Raw genomic sequence first — 16,952 nt, forward strand, 5'->3', positions numbered from 1 at the left:
ATGGGCAGGGGATGGGAGTGAGGGTCAAAGGGCAGAGATCTCCTAGGGCTAGGGGTCAGCCCCTGACCAGAGGGGCCGATTCTGCGGCGGAGGGGTGTACACCCAGGTAAGGCTGTGTTTACATTTTCAAGCGCCCAGCAGCACAGCTGCACTGACAGCCGCGCGGCTGTGGGAGTGCACGTGAGGTCACGTTACGCCGCCGACGTAATAAAAGCAGCTCAACAGGCAGCCGTACCGGTGTCAGGGGCAAGTGTCTCCCACCGATGTAGCACTGGACACACAAGCGTTTACGCTGACAAAACTTACGTCGCTCGGGGGGGGGGGTGTCTTTTCACACCCTTGAGCGACATAGGCTGTGTCTACACTAGCACTTAACTGGGGTCAGGGGCAAATGTCACGTGAGCCAAGCTGCACACAGGGAACGTAAGTGGGGAGTGGGGTCCGGATAATGGGGAGAGGATCTTGATTCATCCCCTTCCACTTTTCTTGTCCCTCTCTGGTGCAGGTGGAGATGTCGGCCGAGGCTACGACAGCCCCGCTCCCAGCCCCTGAGGCCTGCGCCCCTGTGGTGCCCACACAGCACCAGCCTACAGGGGGAGCGGTGGGTGTGACCTTTGACCTAAAGCCCTTGAATCCCAGCAGCAAGTATGTGAAGTTGAACGTGGGGGGGTCCCTGCACTACACCACGGTGCAGACCCTCACCAAGCAGGATACCATGCTCAAGGCCATGTTCAGCGGGAGAATGGAAGTGCTCACTGACAGCGAAGGTACCTGCCCTGCTCTCTGCAGCACCCCTGACGGGAGAGGCCGAGGCTGCAGTAGCCGGGAGCTCCCTCCATACCCAGGGCCCCAGCCCTACTCCCCACCGCACCCTCTGCTGGGAGAGACCCTACATCCTTTTGTCTCTTTCCCTCTTCAGGCTGGATCCTGATCGACCGCAGTGGGCGTCACTTCGGCACCATCCTCAACTACTTGCGGGATGGCTCTGTCTCGCTCCCTGAGTCGCAGCGGGAGCTGGAGGAGGTGCTGTCCGAGGCACGGTACTACCTCATCCAGGGCCTGGTGGAGGACTGCCAGCTCGCTCTGCAGGTGGGGACCCGGTGGGGGCGGCGTCACTGAGGGCTCTGGGATTCTCCTGTTGTGGGCGTAGGGACACCTGGGGGCAGGGCTATGCCATGAGGATGTGGTCACTAGGGGAGTCATGGTAACAGGAGGCTGCAGTGACCGTACTGATCTCTCTTCGTCCTAGCAAAAGAGCGATGCCTATGACCCTCTGTGTCTCATTCCCATGGTGACATCTCCCAAGGAGGAGCAGCAGATCATCTCCAGCTGCTCTAAGGTGAGACAAGTGGGCAGGTCTCCCCTTGTTGACCTTTCCAGCCCCCCGAGGATCACCCTCTGAGCTGACACCTCCCAGCCTTCTCCCTCCCCTTTGGCACGAAGTTACGCTGAGCGACCTGTACGAATCCAGCCTCATTTCCTGTCTCTCGGTTTTTTTCCAGCCAGTGGTGAAATTGTTGCATAACAGAAGTAACAACAAGTATTCGTATACCAGGTAATCCAACACTCCTGACCCTCTCCCTGCAGCGCCCCCTGCTGGGAGAGGCTGGGGCTGGAGAAGTGAGCTCCCCCCCCCAGCCTGTGCCCCTCCCCCTCCCCACAGCGCCCTCTGCTGGGAGAGGTGGGGGCTGGAACCGTTGGGAGCTCCCCCCCAGCCAGTGCCTTTTCCCCTCCCCAGATCACCCCCTCCTGAGAGAGGCCGGGGCTGGAGAAGAAGTGAACTCCCCCCAGCCCGTGTCCCTCCCCCTCCTCACAACGCTCCCTGGGCTGGAGTAGAAGTGAGCTCCCCCCAGCCTGTGCCCCACTCCCACCCCAGATCACCCCCTCCTGGGAGAGGCTGGGGGTGAAGTAGCCAGAAGCTCCCCTAGAGCCAGTGCTCCTGGCCCACTGCCCAGACCACCCCCTGCTGGGCTGGAGGAGCTGGGAGCCCTCCCCACCCACGAGATCTCTTCTCTGCAGTAACTCGGACGATAACCTGCTGAAGAACATTGAGCTGTTTGACAAGCTGGCGCTGCGCTTCAATGGGCGGGTCCTCTTCATCAAGGACGTGCTCGGGGACGAGATCTGCTGCTGGTCCTTCTATGGGCAGGGCCGCAAAATCGCTGAGGTCTGCTGCACCTCCATTGTCTATGCCACCGAGAAGAAGCAGACCAAGGTACCCCAGGCCCTCGCACTTAGTACATTCCATGAGAAAATTGCCCCGCAGCACATTGGTCTATTCCAAGGATATACGTGAATCTCCCTTACAATGTTAGCACATGGTTCTGAGGCAGTGTGGGTCGCCCCCCTCTATCTGCGGTCACATGGACTCTTGGTATGATCCAGCACCCCTTGTCACCTTCACATTTGCTGTGATCCAATGCTTTCAGAGCAGTACCCTCTTTTCCAGTCATATGCACACTATGATATGGTCCAACATCATGTGGGTACCCCCCTGCATCATACTCTCACTTGGTATGGTCCTAGGCCGTGTGAGTGGTGCCCTCTCCCTGGTCACATGGGCACTTGGTATGGTCCAATGCCACCAGCTGGTTCCCCCCATTTGTGTTTTTTCTTGGTATGTTCCATGGGTAGTCCACTATACTTGGTATATTCCAAGACAACATGTGAGTTTTTTTTCTCCCTCCTCCCCACCTCCATGCTTGGTAGCTTCCAAGGCTGAATGGGCACTTGCTGGTGGGATTCTTTGAAGCTGTGGGGGGCGTGGCTTATAAAGCAGCCCCGCCCCTAGGCCCAGCTTGATCTCTGACCCCCACAGGTGGAGTTCCCCGAGGCCCGGATCTTCGAGGAGACCCTGAACATTCTGATCTACGAGACCCCGCGGGTCCCTGACAAGGCGCTCCTGGAAGCGACGGGTGGGGCAGCCGGAGGAGGGGGTGGCCCGCACCGGGCTGACGAGGAGGATGGGCGGGAACACCGGGTCCGGCGCATCCATGTCCGGCGCCACATCATGCACGATGAGCGCCCCCACGGCCACCAAGCCGTCTTCAAGGACTGAGCCTGTGCCGCCCCCACGGCCCCGCTCAGGTGCCAAACGGCAGGGGTGGGGCTCCCCTTCCCTCTGCCACACCCCTGCTGCCTCTCTGACCTTTCTGGGGTCTCGCTTGACCCCTCTTTGCTCTTTGGGAGCTCTCTGCCTTGTGGCCTCTGACCTTTGACCCCTTTCTTCTCAGATTTGACTCCCCTGCAGTAGAGACCTGCGTAACCCCCTGGACTGCACAGGGGAGAGGGACATGGGAGGCGGCTCCTGGGAGACCCCTCCTGCTTCTTAATTAATCACCTTGGGACCAACACCCATGTTTAACCAGCCTAATTCCTTTGCTTTTGTGGGTGTGTGGAATGCCTGGTCTGTCCCCCATCCCACTCCATCCTGGATAGACACCTGTGACTCTAACCCAGCCCGGCACTGCAGGTCAGGCCGGGATCAGTCACCCACTGCCCCCAGGGGCCGGGAGACAGCAGGGAGGCCAGTGCTGGCTTATTATGTGCTATGGGAGGGCTGGCTGAGTGGGGAGCTGCCAGCTAATCCAGCCCCAGCCTCTCCCGGCGGGGAGCGCTGTGGGGTGGGGGGAGCTCCTGGCTGCTCCAGCTCAGCCTTGCCCAGCAGGGGCACTCTGGGAGTTCTGGCAGTGGGAGTTTTGCTGCCTCTCCCACCCTCCCTTCCTTCTGGGGGTGTGGGAGTGACCCCCACTTACCAGCCTCAAAACTCTCCTTTCCTTGTTACACTCATGGTATGTTCCAACCCTCCAGATTTCACACCCCTTTTCTACAAATGACATGGCATGACCCTAACCTTCCTCCTCCGCCCCCCTGCTGTCCTTTCCCACATACATGGAGTTTACCTTTTCCCCCCAAAATACACGATGTTGATGTTTCTTACCAGCATCGGTTAAAACACATGGTACATGCCAACCTACTGGGCCCACTATGCTTCCCCACAAAATACAATGGAACGCACCACTCTTCTCTTCCCTGGCCAAATACAGTGGAATGCTCTACTCCCCTTCCAGCCTCCCAATAAAATGGGAGGTACCAATTCCCCCCAATAAAATTTTACTCAATCACCCAATCTAAATTGGTACTTTCCAATCTCCTCCCCCTACAAACTACAATGGGATATTCCAACCTGCCTCAAATAATACAATGGGGTGTTCCAAGTCCCACCCCTCAAAATAAAATGGGATGTTCCAGTCTCCCTATTAAATGAGATGTTCCAATTCCCTTCTCTTATAAAATATAATGGGATGCTTCAGCCTGCCCCAAGAAAATGGGCTGTTCCAAACCTCACACCCCCATAAAAATACAATGGGATGCTCCAACCCCCTCTCAAATAAATTGGCATGGTCCAAACCTCACCCCCCTCACAGAAAAGGCAAAGGGGGAGAGGCGGGGGCCCCATTCCCCCCCAGGTACTGCCCCTCACTTCCTGTTGTTGTCGTGTTTGTATAATTTATTTTAACGGGGTTTTTGCTTTTCTATTAAATTATTGTAATAAAGATTCCTGGGAAACGTTGTCTCGTGGCCCAGCCCCACCACCACCGGGGGGGCCCTAGGGCCATCTGGGACTTGTGCCCCATAGAGGGGAGGGGCCCTGGGTCCTGTCCCCCGCCCCCTGCACCGGTCCTTGCCCTGGGGTCGGCTGGGAACTAGCACCCCATAGACGGGAGGGGCCCCGGGTCCTGTCCCCCGCCCCCTGCACCGGTCCTTGCCCTGGGGTCGGCTGGGAACCGCACCCCATAGAGGGGAGGGGCCCCGGGTCCTGTCCCCCGCCCCCTGTACCACTCCTTGCCCTGGGGTCGGCTGGGAACCGGCGCCCCATAGAGGGGAGGGGCCCCGGGTCCTGTCCCCCGCCCCCTGCACCGGTCCTTGCCCTGGGGTCGGCTGGGAACCGCACCCCATAGAGGGGAGGGGCCCCGGGTCCTGTCCCCCGCCCCCTGTACCACTCCTTGCCCTGGGGTCGGCTGGGAACCGGCGCCCCATAGAGGGGAGGGGCCCCGGGTCCTGTCCCCCGCCCCCTGCACCGGTCCTTGCCCTGGGGTCGGCTGGGAACCGCACCCCATAGAGGGGAGGGGCCCCGGGTCCTGTCCCCCGCCCCCTGTACCACTCCTTGCCCTGGGGTCGGCTGGGAACCGGCGCCCCATAGAGGGGAGGGGCCCCGGGTCCTGTCCCCCGCCCCCTGCACCGGTCCTTGCCCTGGGGTCGGCTGGGAACCGCACCCCATAGAGGGGAGGGGCCCCGGGTCCTGTCCCCCGCCCCCTGTACCACTCCTTGCCCTGGGGTCGGCTGGGAACCGGCGCCCCATAGAGGGGAGGGGCCCCGGGTCCTGTCCCCCGCCCCCTGCACCGGTCCTTGCCCTGGGGTCGGCTGGGAACCGCACCCCATAGAGGGGAGGGGCCCCGGGTCCTGTCCCCCGCCCCCTGCACCGGTCCTTGCCCTGGGGTCGGCTGGGAACCAGCACCCCATAGAGGGAAGAGGCCTGGGTCCTATCCCCCACCCCCTGCACTGGTCCTTGCCCTGGAGTCGGCTGGGAACCGGCACCCCATAGAGGGGAGAGGCCCTGGGTCCTGTCCCCTGCACCAGTCCTTGCCCTGGGGTCAGCTGGGAACCAGCATCCCATAGAGGGGAGGGGCCCTGGCTCTTATCCCCCACCCCCTGCACCGGTCCTTGCCCTGGGGTCGGCTGGGAACCGGCACCCCATAGAGGGGAGGGGCCCTGGCTCCTATCCCCCACCCCCTGCACCAGTCCTTGCCCTGGGATTGGCTGGGAACCGGCACCCCATGGAGGGGAGAGGCCCCGGGTCCTGTCCCCCACCCCACAGGCCAGTCCCTGCCGTGAACCAGCCCATCCTGGGTGACGGGCCCCTGACCTGTCGAGGGGCAGATGGAATCTGGGCAGTACCCGGCGCGACGGCCCCAGCTCTGCAAAGCACTGACACGGCAGGTGCTGAAGGTTTTAATGAGGGGCTGGGGGCTTTGCAGATAGTTCAAGTCCAAGCAACGTGGGGCCAAGGAAGCCGTATGCAGCGGGGCAGGAGACTCGGGGCTCTGGGGCTGGATGGGAGCCGGCGCCCCCTAGAGGCAGTTCAGTGGGGCTGGTTCCAGCGCTGTCCATCTGTCCTGGGCCCTGACCCGCCAACAGCACCACGGCCCGGCCCAGGCCCTAGGGGCCAGGGGCAAAGATGTAATCCAGAGCCTGGCGCTCGGCCCCGGCCACGTTGGGGTGCCACAGATCCACGATGAACAGCACGAAGGGCCCGTCCTCGGGGGGACCTGCGAGAGACACTGGGCTCAGAGGTGCCCCTCACTCCCGACCTGCAGCCCCCTGGGCTCCTCCAGCTCTGCCGGTGCCCCTAACTCCCAACCTGCAGCCCCTGCTAGCCCAGCCCTGGGCTCCCCTCCCTGCCCAGCTCTGCCGGTGCCCCTCACTCCCGACCTGCAGCCCCCTGGGCTCCCCTAGCTCTGCCGGTGCCCCTCACTCCCGACCTGCAGGCCCCTGGGCTCCCCCAGCTCTGCCGGTGCCCCTCACTCCTGTCATTCTCTTACCATTATGCGCAGTCGTGTGCAGGAAGGAGTCATCCAGCAGGAGGCAGTGTCCCTCGGACCAGCACTGGGGCTCGCCCCCCACCACCAGCTCACAGCCTGGGGGCACCATCAGCCCTGCAGTGGGAGCAGGTTGATTGGTTGGGAAAAGCCCCGTGCCCCATTCCCCGCCCCCCAGCACCCTCAGAGGGAACAAGCCATCAGCCCCATTCCCCGCCCCCCAGCCCCTCCTAGAGGGTGCAGGTCCTGTGCCCCATTCCCCACCCTCCAGTGCCCTCGGAGGGGACAGACCCCCACCCCATTCCCTGGCGCCCCTGGAGGGACAGGCCCCTGCCCCATTCCCCGTCCCCTGGTGTCCCATGGAGAGAGAGGCCCCTGCTCCATTCCCCGGCACCCCCTAGAGGGTGCAGGCCCCATGTCCTGTTCCCTGCCCCCTGAGCCCCCAGAGGGGATGGGCCCCATTCCCCGCCCCCCAGCGCCCCTGGAAGGGACAGGCCCCATGCTCCATTCCTGTACCCAGGTGGCAGCGCAGGCGGATGTTGGTGGGCCCGTAGCGCCTGGGCAGGACGGTGCCCGGCTGCAGGACGCTGAAGCAGGCGTTGCCGAAGCGGTTGGCGCTGACAAAGGTGCGCAGGGTGGCCAGGGTGCGGTAGGTGCGGGGGCAGGCCCGGCAGTGCTGCAGCTGGCACACGCCCCGGCGGTAGAGGTAGAAGCGCTGGCAGGGCCCAGGTGTCCAGCCCCGGGAGGTGCCCCCAGCCACGCCCTGGTACTCCCGCAGGATGGCAGGGCAGGCGCATTCCAGCAGCTCAGCATCGTGCCGCTGGGCGTCCCGCGGGAAGCAGGGGGCCGAGGGCAGCTCGGGCAGGTGGAAGACGCGGGGGCTCTGGATGGCTGGGCGCTCGGGTCGCAGCTCCTCCCGCAGCGCCTTGTGCACCCGCCCCATGCCCGTCCATGAGTACCGCTGGGCGTAGGCCCGCAGGCTTCGGTGCAGCCGCCTGACCCCGGGAGGCAGGCTGGGGGCTGGGTGCCCCCCGCCCGGCAGCCCCCCCGGAGGCCCCGCTGGTGCCCGCTCGCTGCCCACCCGGTAGCAGTACCAGACGAAGAGCAGGGCCAGCCAGACCAGCAGTGCCAGCGCCGGCTCGGGGCCAGGGCGCCAAGGGGGGGTGGCCGGCAGCAGGGTGGAGAAAAAGCCGTCCAGCGCCCCGGGGCACGTCATCACCCCTCGCTGCCCCTACCCCGCTGCCCCTCCCTCGCCTCAGTGCCCCGTGCCCTCTCTGCCCCTTCCCCCTTCTCAGTGCCCCCTCCTCAGTGCCCCCTGCCCTCTCTGCCCCTCCCCCCTCCGTGTCCCCTCCCCCTTTCTCAGTGCCCCCTACCAATGGATTTTCCCTCTGTAAGATTCAAGGAGTTTGATCACAAGGATCTCAGGTAACCCAGGAGGGAAGCCTGGAAAGCCTGGGAAAGCATTTACTTCCTTGTAATGGGCTGCATCCCGTACGCGCCTGGCAGGACGGTGCCACCAGGGCAGCGAGGACGCCTAGACGCAGCGGCGAGAAGCCGGTATGGCGGCTGGGACGAAGCCTGCGCAGCCACAGAGGGCTGCAGGTCGGGAGTGAGTGGGCACCAGGCAGAGCTAAGGGGAGCCCAGGGGGGCTGCATGGTCGGGAGTGAGTGGGACACCGAGCAGAAGACACTAGGGGAAGCCAGAGGGGCTGTGGCAGCGCTGACTGGGGGGAGGCGTGGAGCGGAGGAGGACAGGACAGGGCTCAGACGAGCGGTAGCGGAAGCCCAGGCGTAGACTGAGCATAGAGGACAGGGCGAGAGGGACAGAGGAGACACCACACTGTGCGGCACAGCCGGGTAGGGTGAGACCCCACAGAGAGAGAGAGAGAGGAGAGGGCAGGCACACAGAGAGGTCCGATCTATGGAGAGGCTTACGTCACACACCGAAGATGAGCAGAGTGGCAGCGCGAGAGGACGAGCAGACTCAGCATCTGTTCAGACGGCAGACTATATGAGAGATAGGGACCGTGCCCCAATAGGAAGAGTCACAGCGATATACCTAAGGGAAGGCGGCATCCCAATGACCTGAGTGGTGACGACCAGGTAGCAGTGATGAGAGGCGGGATCAGGCCTACGGGGCAGGGTGTCGCACTAGGGGGACTCGCTGCGAGTCTGGGGTGGAGACTTGGGTTGTGATTGGCGCGCGTGAGCGCCTGAGGCAGAAATTATATATGTGAGCAGAGTAGGAGGCGCATCGATCAGCGATGCGCCCCATTCCGCAGAGCGCACACAGCTTGTGCTAAGTCAGCCCTAGAGTCCTCGAGTGCGCGTCCATAGAGTCACCGAGTCTGGCTGGGCGAGGCCCGCAGTCTTCGCAGCCCGCCCTGACCCGGGAGGCGCTAGGCTGGGGCGGCTGCCCCGCGCCGGCAGCTCCCCTCTGGTAGGCCGTCTTCCGCAGGTGCCCGCTCTGCTGCGCGCACAGCCGGTAGCAGAGCGCGAGACACTAGAGGAGGGACGAGCCAGGGAAGGCCGGCAGGCAGCCAGGCGGCCGTGCTTGCGGTGGCCATGGGAGAGAGCCGCCAAGGGGGTGGCCGAGGCAGCAGTGTGTGGAGAAAATAGCCGTGCCCAGAGTTAGGTCGCGCGCTCTCAGGCCGCACGTCATCAGCGCTCTACTCTTTTCGTCTGCCGCGCTGAGAAGCTCTAGCCCGACTGGCTGGCGCGTCCCTGTCTCCTGCAAGTTGGTTCGTGCCGCGTACACTAGCGACCGTTGCGCGCGTCTCAGATGCCCCTCGCGTGCAGTGTCATCAGCGCGTAGCCTTGTCTCTTATTAGCATTTGGGTCGCCATTTGCCCCCTCACGTTGTTCGTCCGGATCCCTCGCCTTACTCAAAGTGAGCGCGACTTACCCTCCTCCGGCACGACTTCTATACTGGGGCATTTCCGCGCTAGCATCGTTTTTCTGCCCCGAGGTGAGCCCACGCTCCGCGCTTCGGTGTCACCTGAAGGCTCCCGGTATGGTGGACTCGTTCCTTGTCCTCCCACATCTCTGACACCCATTCCCCCTGCCAGTGCCCCCTCCTCCCTCAGTGCCCCCTGCCTCTCTTGTCCGCGCTCTCTGCGGCTCAGCGCCCCTCCCCCGCCGCCGATGGATGCGCTGCCGCTGCTGTTGGACCCGCCTCGGCTCCGGCGTCATTCCGCCCCCGCTCCTCCCCGCACGAGTGACGCAGGCAGCTGGAGTCGCCCCCCCGCAGCTCTTAAACCCCCCCGAAGAGTCCCCCCCCTCTATGGAGGTTTTGGGGCATCGACGGGCCGCGGTGACCCATCCTGCGCCGCTGCACCGCCCCGAACAGCTGGAGTTGGGAGCTGGTCTGGGGGTCATGGTGAGGCGGGGGGGGGACACGTGGGCTTCCGGGCCCAGCACAGCCCCGGAGGCTCGGACGGGGTCTTGCCCAGGGGGCTCAACCAGGGGTCCCCCACAGCGCCCCGCGGCCGGGCTCAAGACAGGTCTCTCCCGGGAGGGCTCGACAGGGGTCCCCCACTGGGATCAAGCCGGGGTCGCCCGGGGGCTTCGGACCAGGTCCCCAACTGGGCTCGGACCAGTGGTCCCCAGCTGGGATCAGAACCGTGGGGTTTTCGGGGCCTGGATGGGGTCCCCCCCAGCTGGCTTGGACCGGGGGTCCTTTCCGGGGGCCGGAAGCCAGGGGACCGAGGCAGGCTCGGCGGTGGAAGACGCGGGCGTTCTGGTGGTGTGCTGGGTCGCAGCTACCTCCGCGACGCCTTGTGCCACCGGCCCTATGCCGTCCATGGTACGCTGGGCATAGCCCGGCCAGCTTCTGGTTGGCAGCCGCCTGACCGGGAGCAGGCTGGGGCTGGGGCCCCGCCGGCAGCCCCCGGACCCCGCTGGTGCCCGCTCGCTGCCCACGTAGCTATACAGACGAAGGCGGGCAGCCAGCACCACAGTGCCAGGCGGGATCGGCAGGCGCAAGGGGGTGGCCGCAGCAGGTGGATAAAACCGTTCCGCGCCTCGGGGCACGTCATCACCCTCGCTCCCTAACCCCGTGCCCTCCCTCGCTCAGTGGCCCCGTGCCTCTCTGCCCCTTCCCCCTTTTCAGTCCCTCTCAGTGCCCCTGCCCTCTTCGGCCCCTCCCCCCTCCGTGTCCCTCCCCTTTTCAGTGCCTACCTCTCTGCCCCTCCCCGTTTGCCCCTGCCCCTCCCATCTCAGTTTGCCGACCTGCCTCTCTGAACCGTCCCGTGCTCAGTTGCCCCCTCCCCTCCTCGGTGCCCCCTGCCCTCTCTGCCCTCCCCGCTCAGCGCCGTCCCCGCTGAGCGCCGCAGAGATTTGCTGCCGCTGCTGGTGGACCGCTCGCTCGCGAATCTCCCCCGCCCCCCACGGCAGTGAGCAGCAGCGGAGGTCGCCCCCCCCGCCCTAAACCCCGAAGAGTCCCCCGCTCTGGAGGTTGGGCTGACAGCCAGCGTGACCATCCTGCGCCCCCCGCCCGAGAACAGCTGGGGTTGGCCTGGTCGGGGGTCAGGAACGTGCCGGGCTCCGGGCCGCACGCCCCCGGGGGGCTCGGACTGGAGGTCTCTCAGGGGGGCTCAACCAGGGTCCCCCACTAGGCTCAGACAGGGGTCTCTCCGGAGGCTCTGAAGGGTCCCGCTGATCAGACGGGTGCTCGGGGGCTCGACAGGGCCCCCCACTGGGCTCGAGACCAGGTCCCCCGCTGGACAGACGGGTCTTTCCTGGGGGGCCTGGATGGGAGTCCCAGCTGGGCTTGGACCGGGTAAGATCCAGAGGGTCTGGGTCTTGGGGTTCCCTGGGCAAGGTTTTGGGGGGACCAGAGTGTACCAGGCACTGGAATTCCTGGTTGGTGGCAGCACTACAGGTTCTAAGCTGGTAATCGAGCTTAGAGGAATTCATGCTGGTACCCCATCTTTTGGACGCTAGGGTTCAGAGTGGGGAATTATACCATGACAGGCAAGGACCGGGGTCTCTCCCGGGGGGGCTCGGACCCGGGTCTCTCCCAGGGGGGCTCGGACCAGGGTCTCTCCCAGCAGGGCTCGGACCGGGGTCTCTCCTGGGGGGCACGGTCCATTCCAGATGTTCCCTGCCCCATTGGGGGTCTGTAACATCTCACACTGGGCCAGACAGCACCTGCAAAGCAGGACCCAGGGTCCTGTTCCCATTGGTAACTATCCAGCCATCCGTTCATCGCCCACCCAGACATATGCGGTGTGAACACAGACCCCTCACAGGGACTCTCGCACCCCAAGTCACGGGTGTGAAGTGTCAGTGATGACCTGCCTCGTAGCTCCGCTGCGAATGGCACAGTTCTCAGCGTCACGCAGGAACAGCGAACGCAGACCAGCAGGCCAGTCATCACTGATGGGGGCTGTTGGTGGACGGGCGGTACTGTGCTGGTCCGTACTGAAGCAATGACTAGCTTCATGGAGATTCATACATCCGTGCCCTCCAGCATGGCACTGGCAGAGATTTGCCCCACCAAAGTTCCCTTCAGTTTGCTGTCCTCAATAATTAATAAATTACATTCTTAATTTTGCTAATAACTATTCCTAAGAGAAGCCCCACTTGCAGGATCAGCTAATAACACATAATGCCTAATAATCTCCCAGTAATTACTGACAATACTGGCACGGCGTCCAGTCATAATGCACTAAGGAAACTGACGCACATAACAGATTGTGACCTGTATCTGCAGGAGACAACGAACCTGAAAACTGAATAAGTATTGGCACGTAAACAAGGCAGCCTCCCAGAATATTGTGACAGAATTGAGAACTACAGTGAGATTTAACGTAACAAACAAGAGTTCCCTAAATATGACCTAATGCAGGAGATTCAGTCGCGGAATGATTTCATCCCAACCAATCAGAAAAATAACCCTAATTAATACCCTAATTCCGAAGCTAATTGTGCTAATAAGTAATAGGACGTATATTAAGATCGCCAATGAATGTTAACAAGCTCACAAAGAAATCTACATGAAGGCTTTCAAATGCAAAATGGATTCAGTTTGCTCATGGACCCGTTGCTTTGGCAGACGATGGTCCAATGGGATCCAATGCCTGGACCGTGGACAGAGCCAGACGCCGTCATCCTGGAAATCAGGGATCGGCTGTTAACAGGGTGGGGACAAAGTGACCAAGGGCTCAGGTTGGCTGGTTCTTCTCAAAGACGTGCTCAGGAATTCTTAGGGGGGAGGCCTCTCCCAGCCTGGGGCCCCCAGACCAGTCTAGGTTTTCCAAAGGGCCCTGCCCCTCCATTCGGAATTTGTTAGGGGGCCAGAAATTAACGAAGGCTGAGAAGCACTGCTGCAAGAGAAACCCGAGACTATCCTGGATAACGGACAAGTCTCCCCATTGGAAAAACGGGATAACGGCATCCACTTCCATTACACCACGCTCTGCGACCTGCGCAGGAAAAGGGCTTGGTAAAAACTGGAGGTCGTTATTCTTGGTGTCAGTGGATTTGGTTGATTTCTGTTTGGTTTCCAAAACTATTTACTATGATTTGCGATTGCTACTCTTACAAGTCAGCCAATGGATGCATTTTGCTAATTACTTCTTGTGACGAACTGGGAATGTTCTTAATGTTTTCTCTGAATACTGTGTTGGTGCCTCAGTGTCCCCTCTGCAGTTCTTAATATCTCGGTGGTGGGATAAGGGTGTGTGATTGCTGCAGAGCAAAGGGCCAGTGCACCTAAATGCCTGGCACTCTTGTCTCCTAGCAACTGATGGCCTGGGCCCCTCCTCTGCAAAGGTGCCAGCTGAAGGTGTTGGAGACAAAGAGATCAGGTGACCTCCTGGCCCTGGAAAGGGGCTGAGCAGAGGAGGAGGGGCTGGGGGGGTTCAGTCTGGAGCTGGCTGGGGATGAGGAGTGAAATGCAGACGTGGGGGTCTGGCTCACTGACCCCCAGAATGGACCTGGACGAGGGGTCCGGTTCGTGGTACCGACAAGCTCTGTTTTAGACCCTGTTCCTGTCATCAAATAAACCTCTGTTTTACTGGCTGGCGAAGAGTCACATCTGACTGCAAAGTGGGGGTGCAGGACCCTGTGGCTTCCCCAGGACCCCGCCTGGGCAGACTCGCTGTGGGAAGCGCACGGAGGGGCAGAGGATGCTGAATGCTCCAAGGAGAGACCCAGGAGGTGAAGCCGTGTGAGCTTCTTGCCCTGCAGACAGTCTGCTCCAAGGGAGAGGAGGCTCCCCAAAGTCCTGCCTGGCTTGGTGGGGAGCAGTTCCAGAGCATCGCCCGGAGACTCTGTGACACTTCTAGGACCGTTCAGCATGATTATTGTTCGTTGTCAAACTATGCCAAGGACTTGTCTACATGGGGACAGCCAGGAACATTAATCTGAATGAACTAAAACGAGTTAAGTAAACCACATAAAATCCGCTGTGTGGATGCTTTCAATCGGGCTTGGTCTATGTGACAAGGTCTAGTTGACATTTGTCACCTTGCGTCGATTTGTGGATGTCTACACTCCAATTTGTCTCCATCTGACAGCAACATGGTAAAACACCTCCCAGAATGGCAGTGACCCTTAACGTGGCCTTAATTCAGTTTGAATTAAGGCCACTTAGGGTCTGAGTTAAGGTGTTCACACAGGCTTTAGTCTAGTTTAACTTACCCACTTCAAAGTCACACCTTTAGCTATTTCTGATTACTTTTCCTGGGTGTCCCTGTGTGGACAAGCCCTAGGCATTGCTAGGATTGTGCTTAGCACTTTTCAGATGATACAGAAAAAAATTCTGTTTTTCTTCTTAAAATCTGTGTGAATGGCTGTAACGTAGCACCTTCATTTTGAAGAGAAGAGAACTCCCAAAACCTGCAGACCCGGGCCGTGCTCCAGAAGGCATGACGAAGTCTAGGCACCTCTGGCCCCATGTCAGTGGGAAAAGGAGTGGAGAAGTGAAGTGAATTAAGCACTGTGATGAAGATGGCTACTATTCAAATGACCAGTCTGCTCTCGGCATGTGAGCCAATCAGAATGGTAAGAAAGATGGTTATTTCTGGGATTTACCAGAAGGAAAATGCCCTGAATAATAATGGAAAAGTGGGTGTTACCAATTGCTCAGGTCAAAGTGAACTTCCCGGGCTTGGGGGAGCAACGGACTGGCTGGGCCTGGTGCCCCAGATGCCCAGCGAGGGCGCCATGACATGGCGAGTGCAAACCTGCTGCCAACATCCCCGTCGCTGGGTGGGTTGAGCCTTTTGGCTGCGGGGTCCAGCCCCTGGTCCTTAGGGCACTTGTGCAGCGTTAGCCCCGATGTTCCCCTGTGAGAGCCTGCAGTAAACTCCCCCCACGGCCAGCCAGGCGGGCCAAGCAGGCATGTGCAAAGGGCAGCGGGTGAGGTACGTTTGCGGCACCGGAGGGGAAAGCCGACAGCAGAAGAACACGAAGCAGAAAAGGAAGGTCACTTCTTCCGTCTACACTCCGAGCGCTGCACCGGCATTGTCCATTTTCTCTCAGGATAATCCACCTTCCCAGGCAGCTGGACCTAGGCCAAGGGAAGACCCTCCACCCACCTCACCATGTCTACCAACTGCACAGAAGGATTCGGTTTTGCTCAGCACCACTCGATTTCACCGTGCCCGTCCAGCCCCACCGCAGATCCACTTCCCGTGAGAATCGCCAGCACACCCTGCCACACATAGGGAGAAACGTGCTGCCTGAGAAGATATTCGCATCCGATGTCTGGTTATCGGCTTGGTCCCGCGGGCCGGTGACCATTTTTACAAGGCGTTCACGTTTGGAATCTCAAATCAGTTTTGTCTGACCCCCTTCCCTGATTTCATGTGACCGGGAACATGGAACTAGATACAACGTCGTGCTGAAAATCCCTCATTTTGGGCCACTGGGCAAATTACATTGAAAGGAAAAAAAGCTTAAAAATGAACCTTGTTATTGTCCGGGGAAATGCTACAAAACTAGACCCCGGTTTTGGCAGCCGTCAGGACGGCACTGGGGCGTGTGTGTGAATCTGAGCTGTGTTCAGTGTAAACCAGTGCGGCGGGCCCAGGTCCTATCCGCCCCCGATTTCCGAACACGAGCAGTGAGCTCAGGAGTCACCCCAAACCCATGAGCAGAGGGTCCCGCCAGCTAAGAGTTAGGTGGACATGGCTGGTCCCAAGGCCAATGGGAGTTAGGAGCCAAAGGACGCTTGAGGATCTGGGCCATGAATGGTTTGATGGGTGGCGCAGAAGAGCAAGTCTTGAGTTCAGTGGCAACCATTGGAGAGAGGACAAATCACCTGAGAGCTGCGGGAGCCTGGCCCACCAGCCCAGAGAGTCCTCACTGCTCCAGTCACGTACCCCAGAGAACGTCCCAGTTCATCCCCATCAGACAGAGCAGGTCAATGCTGGGGGGCAGGCAGGGATTTGAGAGGGTCAAACTTGGGGGGCTGAATTTGGGGATCTCACTGGGCTCCCCCCTGCTGTGGTCCTGGTGCACAAAGTCTGGCCTCGTTGCGTAGGAATGGGGGAGACCGGATGGGGACGTGAAGAAGCTGCAGATCAGGGTCCTGTGCTGGGGGGCAGGTTCCTGCAGCCCCGTGGCAAGGCTGGGCTTTGCACCTGGAGCCGAATGGGATCCTGAGTCGGATTCGTTTTGCCAAACAATCCGTGGGGAGCCGGCACGTTTCTTCTGCCGCCCTCTCCAGAGAGCCTGCCTCTGCCACCAGCAAACGCGCCAGCCACACGGATTGCCCTCGGCAGGGCCAAAAGCGAGCGCCCGGCCTGGTGTGACAGTCGCACTAGGGTTTTGCACGGCTTTGCAGCGGCTGCCTTTGATTGCAGAGACCTCGCCAAAGGCCCGGGAGGTTTCTCCTGCATGGCACCGGGCGGAAAAGTGGCGTTTCTGCTGCACGATCTGTAGCTGACTGGGGGTGTGGGGGGGCGTGCATTGGGGTTTGCATTCAGAGACGGAGGCTACTGGCGCCCAGAATCGAGGCACTGCCGCTGTGAAGCGGGCAGGGGACTCCAGTGGGCTGCGGTGACGAAGAGACACAGGGCGCAGAGAAGCTGGGACCTGAGCTGGAAGGACTCAGGGGGTTCACACTGCAAAGTTACACCCCTGGGGTGGCGGGGGGAGTGCAGGTAAGGAGTAGAAATCTTGGCTCCCTGGTGCATCTGGCTTGCAGGGAAATGCGGTGCCCGGATAACAGCCAGGGAGGGGTGGAGTAAATGGATCCTGCAAAATAGCAGAGGCTTGGAAACCTGTCTTCCTGCGGGGGAGGGGGCAGGCCAGCGCCGTGTGTTGTGGGGGGGGATCTGGCTGTGCGGAATCAGGCGGGGGGGCAGGGCAGCGCCGGTGTTGCGCGGGGGGGCAGGGCAG

General features: G+C 61.1%; 2 protein-coding genes across 2 annotated transcripts; one reads left to right on the top strand and one right to left on the bottom strand.

Moving 5' to 3' along the window:
* Positions 1–383: 383 nt before the first annotated feature.
* Positions 384–4,572, top strand: KCTD13 (potassium channel tetramerization domain containing 13). The gene is made up of 6 exons (XM_032774161.2): positions 384–767; positions 920–1,089; positions 1,250–1,339; positions 1,503–1,555; positions 2,020–2,215; positions 2,819–4,572. The coding sequence occupies exons 1-6, from the start codon at positions 512–514 to the stop codon at positions 3,056–3,058; spliced, it is 1,005 nt and encodes a 334-aa protein (XP_032630052.1). The 5' UTR covers positions 384–511; the 3' UTR covers positions 3,059–4,572.
* Positions 4,573–5,940: 1,368 nt separating this feature from the next.
* ASPHD1 (aspartate beta-hydroxylase domain containing 1) lies at positions 5,941–7,815 on the bottom strand. Its single transcript, XM_032774173.2, has 3 exons — positions 7,116–7,815; positions 6,603–6,716; positions 5,941–6,329 (listed from the first exon to the last, which is right to left on the bottom strand). Exons 1-3 carry the CDS (start codon positions 7,813–7,815, stop codon positions 6,220–6,222), a joined length of 924 nt encoding a protein of 307 aa, XP_032630064.1. The 3' UTR covers positions 5,941–6,219.
* Positions 7,816–16,952: the final 9,137 nt, after the last annotated feature.

This window comes from Chelonoidis abingdonii, chromosome 4, assembly GCF_003597395.2.
Source record: "Chelonoidis abingdonii isolate Lonesome George chromosome 4, CheloAbing_2.0, whole genome shotgun sequence".
NCBI classification, from domain to species: Eukaryota; Metazoa; Chordata; order Testudines; family Testudinidae; genus Chelonoidis; species Chelonoidis abingdonii.